The 11,680-nt window shown below is 37.7% G+C and overlaps 1 protein-coding gene across 1 annotated transcript in view; it reads left to right on the top strand.

Moving 5' to 3' along the window:
• Positions 1–618: 618 nt before the first annotated feature.
• UBTD2 (ubiquitin domain containing 2) overlaps positions 619–11,680 on the top strand; it is a 1,403,893-nt gene continuing 1,392,831 nt past the window's right edge. The window contains exon 1 of the mRNA XM_044069103.1: positions 619–826. Coding sequence (XP_043925038.1) covers positions 757–826 — 70 coding nt within the window. The 5' untranslated portion in view covers positions 619–756. The remainder of the gene's footprint in view (positions 827–11,680) is intronic.

Here is an 11,680-nt window from a genome sequence, read left to right on the forward strand (position 1 = left end):
CGGTCAACCTTCCGTCTCCAAAATTAGGAACAATACCTTTTCATAATGTGGCACTTACTAAAGCTTACTACCCTTCAACTAGGACGCTCATACGATGGTTAAAATGTGGTATTTCTACTCATACAACATTTTAGTGAATCAATATGATTCAGCTCTATTCACCATGGATATCAGTTAAAAAAACTTCCAGGAACATGAACTTTTAAGACTTCAAATTAAAAACGTTTCTCATAATGAGGTACACTGGCAAGCTAATGCTTTTAAAATAACCATTTTGGTAAGTTCATTTCACGTTACTAGTAAATGAGCTGCTGATTGGGGCGTATCCATACGTCAACTGATGTCATAGAAATGGAAACTCAAATGAAACTCATACTATATCTCACTGTACATTAATAACCAACCTCTGTCTTACGTGCCACTATTGAAAACAGGGAATACTAACAACGACAGTTCTGCAGTTTACATTTTACCATAAAATGAAAATAAACCCACTGTGGTGACGTCATATCTGGGCTGTATTGGATGACGCACTAGAAAGTAGTTGAAGTCCCAACCCAAATCTCCGCCTTCTCTTACTTCCACTCCACCCCCTCTCCTCTCTGTATTTTTTTTTTTTTTTTTTAAACAAACCAAGCTAAGTGCCGGATAGCAAGAGGGCGATGGTGACAGGGTCTGTGTAGCAGCTTCACGACTGTTAGCTAAAAACGAAAAAGGAGCGATACGGCGGTGGCAGTGGATTTTATCACGTAATCCATGGGAGGGTGTGTGGGCACTCACCATGACTCCTCCGGTAGCCTAAACGAGAACTCCGACGGACCTGGAGGTAAGAAGTGATTTGCACGCGCTGTGTCTTCCCACCTCGAGACTAGCAGCTGCTTGGCTCGTTCTTTTGAGACGGGGGCGTGCACACGCGCCGCTTTCTGTGAACCGTTATCTTGTACCGGTGGGCTGGTGGTGGTACTGTTGTTATTGTTGCTGCGCCGGTTTGATTGGTCTGCGCAGCGCCACTTTCATCTTGCCCTGGAGATGGGGCATTTGCCAAATAACTAAAATTTATAGGAGTGTAGTACTGAAGTACCAGAAATCAGTATCGCTGGCATCACCATTTTTTCAGTTTGGACAAAGATGCTCATGACTGATGTAGACTACAGTGCAATATATGTCACTTGTTTTGCTCACTTTATTTTGCACTTGGCAGTCAGTTTAAATGGATTAGTGTTACCAGGAAATGGAGTCCTTGTCTTTTCAATAAGTAAATTATTTAGGCTGGGTGCCTTCTTTTGTGGAGAGGAGGAAATTTCGTAATGAAAAATGTGCTGATTTTTTGAGAGTCTTGATTTCTTTTGTCCTAAACTGGACTGTGTCAAATTTGAACAATGTGCATGTGCGTTTTATGTACTTCAGGGCTGTGTTTGGGTTAACGGGCGATTAAAATACCAAAACAATTATGTAAAAGTTTGTCACTTTTGAGACTGGATAGCATTTTTCTCCGAGTTAAGATACTTAAATTAGGAATTCAGTGTTAGAGGAGAATAGATGTTAAATGCCAGAAAAGACTAAAACACCTGTACAGAGAACAAAGGCTGGCATAGTGCGCGTTACTATGCTTAATGTCAGGTGGTACCATAGCCCTCAACTAAATAAAGACAAATCTCAGCAGAATCAGGGACACTTTAAAATGTTAGTACTTCTAACCTGAGATGTTAACAGAATAAGAGAATGTGATTTAATATACTTTTTATGAAGTAAAAGAAGTCTATAATTCTAATTATCGTCATTATTTGTAAGTGTAACTCACCACCATGTCTCCCAAAGGTATCAGTTTTAGGATGGATTAAGAGGGACAGAGCTAAAATTTGTGTCAAAATCCAGGACATCCCTGAAAATCGGAGACAGTTGAGAGGTATGGATGATACTTTGGTAGCAGGGTTGCATTAAGTTTTATTTGATGGAGACCCAAGGAATATTGAATTATGTGATACATAACAAACCTGTCAGTGAATTATTATTTATTTATTTTTTTGGAAGATTGTGCCAACAAGAGAATAAGATTAATAAAGTAGGCAGTTATTATTTGAAAGTAATACAACAAATAGGCACAAACATTCAAAACTGCTGATTAGAGTTAAAATATTGTGTAGCTATACATCTTGGGTATGTTTTGGTTCTTAAAATATCTACTAACTACTAATGCCTTCATGTTCAGGTAGGGTTCTGTTTTGCATTTAAATTAAAGCAAAAATACATTTGAACCATATTTTAGGCCAAATCCCACCTTTCATAACTTTAAACTTAATCATTTCTATTTATAAGTAATACTCCAAATAGAATATGCCATTTGTTAATACACTATTAAGGTTTTTCAGGGTTGCTCTGCAGTGCGCACTCAATGGAATGCTATGTATTCTGTTTATAGTGTTACACCTGACTGCATCAAGGATGTCATTTACCTAAGCTACTGTGGGTGCTGCCATTGCCCCCTTTGAAGGTAGACAGGCTGTGTGAATGAGCTTCCTAATGTGAAATGCACTCAGGCTTGATTCTTAAGTCACCTTTTGCAAACTGTACCACTTTCCACGGGTTTGTTAAAGCTATATTGCTGACAAAATTGCTGTTTATGTATATAAAAACGTAGTTGTATGCGAAACAATATCTTAAATGTCTGACTACATAGTACTTGTTTACAGATTCAGTTTGCTGTCCTTTGGCTCTCCAGTGAATAGACTATGTGCAACTTTGTGGGCAGGGAACTCACGTTATTTTCCACTCGGTGCTTGTTACTAGAGATATGCTATTGAAAAATGTACATGAAAATAGAAACAGGTTTAAAGTTCTTTGAAGCATATACTATTACAATGTTAATGACACTTCTATATTTCTTTTCATAAATATTAAATGCACTTGTGAAATGTAGGTGTGAAAACCTGAACCTTTAACTGAATGCACACAGGTGTAGACAAATATGTCTACATACCAAGCTAGTATTGTTCCTGGATATCTGATCACCTTTGAAAGGAGACACTTGTAAGCTACAAGTTTTCCCAGTATTCCATAGAATAAGTAATATATATAACATTAACACATTAATAGCCAACTATCTGCTTATTTTGTTTGAATGCTATTCTTAAATATCCTCCACCAATTATTTTTCTGTCATGCATGGATGGAAGTATAAATGTTGTCAATTTGTTTCATCAAAAACCAGACTGTATTAGTTGCTCTCACATATGAAGAATTCTGCTTCAGTTTGCCCACCAAACACAATTTTATTGCTTATGATGGCAAGCTTTGTAACTTTCATTGTCTGTTGTTTAACCACACACACTGCATGTTACTGTGACATACAAATGACAGTCCCTTATTTACCCCTGTCTTGAAGATGGTTATAGAAGGGTAAACTACATTCACCATATTTTCTTGAGAAGTCTCATTCCTGTATTCATATTTTTGTGGATATTTCATTTAATGGTGTTTTTAACTGTTATCCAGTGCCAGGATGTGAAAACTTCAATAACAAGTAAACACTGACACGCATAGACACTCAAAAATGAACTGACAAATATACCGCTTAGCTTCTCCAGTTTTCAGTGGCACCCTTGAATTTTACTTGTCTTCTAATCTTTGCAGTTTAGTGACAAAATCAGAGAGTATTAGTGGATAACTAATATCACATTTTAGTTAAAGCCTTCCTATTTTTTAGAAAATGCATGCTAATATAAAAGCATGCCATTAATCTAACTTTCTGAATATTGTAAACAACATTTAAGAAGTCCCTAATCATATTCCTTTATCATGTTTATTTTAAGCTTTGTCCGTTGTTGTTAAGCTGAAAGGATGAGAGTGAAGCTCTTGGAAAATGCAGCTTTGGTTTGTTTTGCACAGTGCTATTTACTAATTCCGCTTTTTAATGTTGGGAATTGAAAACATCACTTTATCCATTTCTGTTTTCAGCTAATGCTTAGGGGTAGAGCTCAGCACCCCTGACAGTAAGATGAGGCATATTTAAATTCCTTTAGTAGTCCAGTATTTTGAATATTTCAGGAGGTGTATTGAGTACAGTAGTCTCATGGTTAATAAACTGAAAGTTGCAGAATGAATTTTAATAACTAAGGGAAACTGCTTACAAATGTCGGCAGTCTTTGCACATACTCAAACTTTAACAATGTGAATGTTATTTGTGTTAAGCACAGCAGTATTTTTTAAACTGCCACAAGGCCACGTGGGTAGCCAATGATCACATGTGGGCCGCTGCAGCCCTCTTATCTTTGAGTATGCCACAGATGGGCAGTACTTCTCAACTTCAGTTTCATCATTGACTGTAGCTTTACCTCTAGGCCATGAGAATGTTGCCCTTGTCCCTGCTGACAGCTGACTGCTGCTTTGAAAGGGATACCCCCACCACATCTCCTGAGTCAGTGGGGAGGCAGCATTAAAGTTTTGCTGTGCTCTTGGTTTTCTCTGGCTTTCTACACGGTTAAACCTCTGAAAGTTCACTTGGTATTGCAACTGATGGAGTCCTTGATATAATGCTTTGAAAGAGTCCTTTGTAACAGTCATGCAGAAAGTTTAAGGTCCTCTTAAAAAGGAGTATGTGACATCCCTGGTAACAGGATCTCCTCTCAGAGAGGACTGTTTAACCTTTTTATATTGTGGCTTTTGGTAAGTATGCATGAATATATACAAACAAAGAAAATATATATGTAGATGTATGTATGTATGTGTGTGTGTATATGTAGATAGTTCATAGGAGTTACAAACCATTGAGTCATATGACCATTTATGCCTTGTTAGTATCTACCCACAGACTAAGTGCCTTTTCTCGAGGAGGGCCAGGTCTGTCTAACCTGGGGTGAATTTGTGAGTACGCATCCAGTTGTGGAAGTGTATTCCAGAGGTGGGAAAGGTGCTATGTAATGAACCTTTCTGTCCACTTATATTTATTTATATACGATATTTTAAATTAACTGTAATCCATGAGTTCAGATATATCAGAGTTTTAAATCTTGTCAAGGTGTATTCACCAAATGTAAAGCAGTTTTGTTACCTTTTGCTTTACAGCTCAAAAATGTGCATGTTTTGCAATTTGAAATAATTGTCCTTGACTTTCACCCAAAGTGTGCTCCATCCTGGATTACTGTCGCCTTCACTCCCAAGAAAGTAAAGCTGTGTGTGCTGAACTCCCCAGTTTCTCACTTCATGCTACCAGTAAGGCATTCTTTATAGCTGCAAATATGATGTAGAAGTCGCTCCCACTTTACATCAGAATTACTTTTAGAACTCCTTAAAATCCACCTCCAGGTTTTACTTTTCCCACCTCCAGGTTTTACTCATTAACTAGAGTAAGTGCCATGACTGTGATATTTTTCAGTACTGTTTCTGATCATTCTAGCCCAGATATCTTAACTTGCAGTTTACAGAATAGCGGTTAAGTTTCCAGAGTCTTTGATTATTGTTGAGCATTTATCCTTTAATGACAGGAACCTTACTGCCTGAGCATAGCCTTTGCATATTTTCTTATTTCCTTCTATTCACTAAAGTCATAATGCCAAGCATTCAGCATGCTCTGGTTTTATACCATTAGGACTACCTAACCAAACTGAGAACTACTTTGAAACTGTTTTTATATAATTCCTAAATGGTAACATTCCAGACAAATTGCTTACTTCTTCTTCTTTCACCTTTTCCCAGTTAGGGGTCGCCACAGTGGATCATCTGTCCACTCAATGATTGGCAGTGGAGTTTTACAGTGTCGAGTTGCCAGCCCAGCGCCCAACCTTCCACAGAAGGCACACACGCACTCACACCTAGGGCCAATTTAGAGTGTCCAATCCACCTACTGCATGTCTTTGGGATGTGCAAGGAAACTGGAGCACCCGGAGGAAACCCACGCGACCACAGGGAGGACATGCAGACTCTGCACAGAAGGCACCCCAGCTGAGGATCGAACCGGAGAACCTCTTGCTGTGAGGCGACAATGCTAACCACTGCACAACCATTCATATTTTCAGATAACTTGCCTTTTTAATCTGGATCAAAGCAAAAGCAGCATCATTGCATTACTAAAATTAATCTAAAATTGTAACTAGAGCTGAAATATTCAAGGCTGCTGCTGGTGAAAGCTTTGTGGGGGCACTGAGCAGATTTGAGAGATCCTGGCGTAAGTAAATGCATGGATGTGCAGGGGATGCCTAATTTCAGACTATTTTTAGTTGTTGTGATTTTTATTATATATGGCTGTAAGATTTGTTCTTGCATCCAGTGATGTCAATCTAAAACTGTAACCAGAACGAAAATACTTAAGTCTGCTGTTTGGATTCAGTGGGCCGTAAACAGGTTAAAGTAACTAAAATCAATTGGGAATTAGACGCCCTCTGCACATTCATGGATTTTGCTTACTTCAGAGTCGGTGGTAGTTATGGACTGGACACAATACAATATGGAAGCTGGTAGACAACTAAATGATGGGCGATACTATACATGCATGCTATTGGACCCAACATTTAGGTTTAAGAAACAAATAGACCAAATGTTGGTGTCTGCCAGGGATGAGAGAATTATTACCAATGCTACTCTTTACCATCTGATGGTGTCTGATGCAATGAGCCAATACATCTATTTTCTCCCCAAGATACACAAGGCTCTTCACCAACCACCAGGCAGGCCCAGTGTTTCAGGCAGGGGCTCCATTACTGAGTCACTTGCACAATTCCTTACGAAACATCTACAACCATTATTGAAACGGGTTCGGTCCGGAATACAGGATACCACAGAATTTCTACAAGTGATCTCTGAGATGCAGTTGGAATCGAATTGGTTATTGTGTACTCTAGATGTCTCCGCAGTATACACCAACATTCCTCATTGGGCAGGCTTGGAAGCATTGGAATATTGGCTTTATAAGTCGGAAATGTATCAACCAGAGTTTAATACCTTCTTGATTTGCCTTGTGGAACACGTTCTAACAAAGAACATATTTTATTACCAAAATAAATGTTATCTGCAGGTCCAAGGCACGGCCATGGGGGCTTCTTTTTCCCCTATTTATGCTGACCTTTTCATGGCCCATCTAGAAGAACAACTAATTTATGATAACACACATAACATCTTCTTAGAAGAAATTGACATCTGGAGATGATATCTAGATGATTGCTGGCTACTTTGGAGATTGGATGTAGAATATCTTATGGAATTTGTGGGGTACCTCAGCGAAAATAAATGGGGCATACATTTTACAGTTAATTATAACATCAATAGGCTCATGTTTTGGATGTCTTAATTACTAGGAATAATAATCATACCTTGGAATCTGAGGTATACCACAAATATCCTCAATATAACTCTCTCCTTCATGCCTCCAGCTTCCATCCACCACACATCTGCAGTAACATTCCCAAATCCCAGTTCCTGTTAATGAAGCGTATATGCTCACACAATGCCACTTATGAATACTATAAGGAGGATCTTAACATCAGATTTAAGGACAGGGATTATAAAATGGGAAACATCTATAATGCCAGGAATTGGGTGGCCACACTTGATAGGAATGAGCTTCTGAGATACAAGGAGAAGAAACCAGCGAGTGACTCTAAGATTTGCTTAGTTACCACATATGGAAAAAACAATGATGTGTTGCTAAATAGTGTCCGCAGGCACTGGAATATTCTTCTAGCGGATAATAAACTCTCGGACTTCCTTCGGGAGAGATGTTATTTTTCTTTCAAAAGAGGTAGAAATTTAGGATCACACTTCAGCCACTATAAACATGTTTTCAGGACCAAGGGTGACTAAAACTACCATACTTATGGGCCGTGTCCCCTGTGGTCACTGTACTCATTGTGGCAAAGTTATGAAATCCAAACAATTCACAAGCAAAAATACTGGCAATATGTTTGACATCTCATTTTTTGCTAATTGTGGGACAAATTCGGTGTTCTGCCTTGCCACATGCACCTGTTCTGCATTTTATGTTGGACAGACCTCTCAACCCTTTAGACGGAGAATATCGGAACACTGTAGTGACATGAGAACAACGAAAATTACCACTGCATATACAAACATTCACTGGGACACAGGAATGCACTTTTCAGATTTATGGTGATTGATAAAATTACTGGCAACAAAACTAACAAAGTTGGATGGCACCAAATATTAAACAATAAAGAAAAGAAATGGATTATAAAGTTGGGAGGTTTATTCCCACCAGGGCTTAATGAGCATTTGTGATTGACCAATTAGCCAAGGGATTCACTTATAGGTCAAATTATAAAAGGAAGCAATTGTATTACTGTTTTTTATCACACTGATGAAGGCTATGTACTTTGTATAGCCAAAACCGGTCTGTTTATGTTTCCTTTTTATGTTCTAAGGCTATTTGGCTGTTTAAGTTAATAAATACTGAAACGCTACAGTTTGCTGGCTCTTAGGTTTTTCTTATTGCAAATTGGATTTTTGGAGCTGTGCAATTGCCGTACCTGCAGGGGTTGCCATTCTTTCAATTACTTCAGAGTCTCTCATATGTAACTGGTGTCCTCACAAATTCCTCCACATGGTTGGATGAACTAGAAAAGTGTTGTTTAGTGTGCAGCAGGATATAATGCCAGATCACGTTATTGCTTATCACTAAAAGCAGTTGAGGAACTGGAATTCAAAAAGCATGTTAAATACAGTCTGGTAAGTACAGTTTATGAGTCGATATGTATAAGCCATGCAATACTGAGCGATGCTCAAAAGGTATATGTACAGCAGCAAGTCAGCTCATGTCAGCAGGAGTGAATAAGACAATCATATACTGAACCAAAAGTAGGTATGGGGAAATATAAGCTTTGGAACAGCCTGCCTACAGAGCTTTGACAAATAATGCTTAAATATCCTTCTAAAAGTTAATGAATCCGTAATAGTTGTGCCATTATCTAATGTGCAGTCTTCAACGACAATCTCTTATGTCATCTTTAAATCCTCCTGATAAATACTTTCTCTGTACTTAAATCCCACCAACTTAATCTCCTTAGAAGCGCATAGGTTTCTTTAATATTACAACCTTATGATCTGTTGGCCTTCAGAAAACTTGATTGTTCTAACTCCATGTTCATATACTTTGTGTTCCTCTGCACGCTGCTAATTTTCACTGATTCTTCTGCTTTATAAGAGGAAGATAATCCATAATCCTTGAACTCATTGTGTAACATATTTTTTATTTGTCTTTTCTGTAATTGATATAGTAGAAGTTCGATTATCAGAACTAAGTCAAAGTAAACTTCATTGTCATTTAGAACTACATACATGTATTCTAAACAAAATTTCATGCATCAGCTCAATTCTTGAGATTACAAAGGAAAGTGAAACAACACATACAAGTAGAGGAATAAACATAACTAACAAATACAACACTACTTCCAATACATGCAAGAAAGAGCAGAGACATTTACCAACGCTAACACTTTATAATCCTGAAATTCTGAATCATAAAGTCATGAATGGATAGGTGGAGATTCAGGTAAGTATTTATGTTTAAGGGTTTTGTTTAGGGGATTTAGAGTGTGTCAGTGTGTTCTGTTACTATGATGTGTGTGTGCAAGGGGAATGTAGCTTGTATGGTGGTGTTTTCGTGTGTGTCTGTGTAGTGCGATTTAGAATATTTAAGTAGGGGGTGTGGGGGGTTGCAGAGGGGCTTGCCCTCTGCTTGTCTGTAGTGTAGGTTCATGTGTTTGCGTGTTGGGGAGAGTTTTGTGTGTATGTAATATTTGGAATTTCAAAATTCGCGCTTCTGGGGGTTTGGTATTGTAAACTTTCGGCTTTATGATCTCAAGATTCTGAAATTCGGTATTTCAGAATTTTGGGATTATAAAGTGAATCCGAAAAGAATACCCTCCCCTGAGTTAAATTAAATTACTCTATTTAAATTAAAACAAAGCACACTAAAGATTGAAATGCCTAAGTTATTTGTCTAATTATTGCACTTGAGTGAGTTAAATAATACTGACTCTGGATATAATAAATAAATATTGCAATTACTTGGAATATATGTAAGTGTATGTTGCTCAAATAAATAAAAATTGACTTGTGTGTTTAGACCCCCTGGGACTAGTGCCCAAGTTCAAAAGTCTAGTCACTGTAGGGTAGAAACTGTTACTGAATTTTGTAGTCCTGCAGTGAATGCTGCAGTATCGCCTGCTCTATGCCAGATGCTTAAACAGTCCATGAGCAGGGTGTGTGTTGCCCTGTATTATTTTGCTGGCCTTTCGGATGCTTCTTGCAGAATAAAGATGTTGTATCGATGGAAGACTGGAACCTGTTAACTTCTCTGCAACCCTCACCACTCTTTGTAGCACCTTCCTTTCTGTAACTGTGTAGCTTCCAAACCCCATTGAAGTTGCAGGCGAGGATGCTCTATATTGCACCTCTGTAGAAGATCTATGATTTGTCTCTTAAAGAATTGTAAGGTTTCAGAGCATTATACAATGATCTGCATGGAATGACTGGACATGTCCCTTGGAAATGCATGAATTACAGAATATGCTTTTCTAACTTTTGTAGAGAAAATTTGATAGAAGCTGAGTTGCTGCTAAGTAGACCACAAAATGCAAGAAGGCAAGATCTTCTGTTTTCACTCTACAAGTAGGTCTCAAGTGTCATTCTGCACAAGTTCCATTATGATTTTCTTCACAGTTTTATATTGAATGCTGGTCCAGTTTAAGAGCCTGAAATTGTTTTGGTATGATGTGATTTTTCCCCCTCTTTGTGAACTGTTGTTAATATAGCCTGTCATTGGGGACTTCCATGTTGGCTGCACACTGATTAACAGTTTAATTTTACCCCTCTCAAGTGTGACAAAAATACTGAGAGATAAGTGCTAGTAATTCTGCCAGTTTTAGTAAAAATAAATTAAATGTGCTCTAAGCTGATTAAAGTAAATGAAACATTGAAGAAGTATATCATACTCAAATAAAAAGCTGGAAAAAATGCTATTTTCTATACTCCTAATTGCAGTCATCCCTGGCAAACTGTCCTTCTCTATTTTCGTATTGGCTTATTCTTAGAGTGCTTTTTGCTACTTTATGAATATAATATTCTGTATGGCTGTTATTCTTCTTAAGGATCTGCATCCAAAGTTGTATTCTCCCCTTTCTTGAATTTCACTCCATGCTTCGTCATCGTCATACCTTTCCACTTTAAATTATAGCTTTCTGCTTGTGTTGTGTATATGAGCCTTTAACTATTTAGTTTGAAAATATCCCTTCAAATCAGGTTAGCCTAAACCACTTTGTTCTATTAGAAGGATCAGCTTATCACACTTGACCCTTGCCTTCCTCCCCACTCATATACAAACCTTCAACTGTTTATTTGTTACTCTTATTAATTACTGTCTACAACTTCTCTCGTTGATAAAAAAAAAATATGCTTGACCTGTATATAAAACTAAATGGATTAAAGACATTTTCACTGCTCATGTCTTGCTGTCCAAACAAGAGCTTCCAGTTTCTCAGTTTTTAAATTATCTTTGGTTTAGTCTCTTCCCACTTGTCCTTATTTGCCATAACAGAAACCTTTTTAACAGATAGTATTAAAAAATGTGTTTTATTGTGTCCTTGTAAATATGAGTATTGCTAAACCAATTCATGTGTCAGTACATAGTTTACAGCTGTAGCTTTATTTTGTCTGCATTAATTTTACATTCCGA

The sequence above is a fragment of the Protopterus annectens genome, chromosome 4.part0, assembly GCF_019279795.1.
Source record: "Protopterus annectens isolate FY-2018-M chromosome 4.part0, PAN1.0, whole genome shotgun sequence".
Lineage (NCBI taxonomy): Eukaryota > Metazoa > Chordata > Ceratodontiformes > Protopteridae > Protopterus > Protopterus annectens.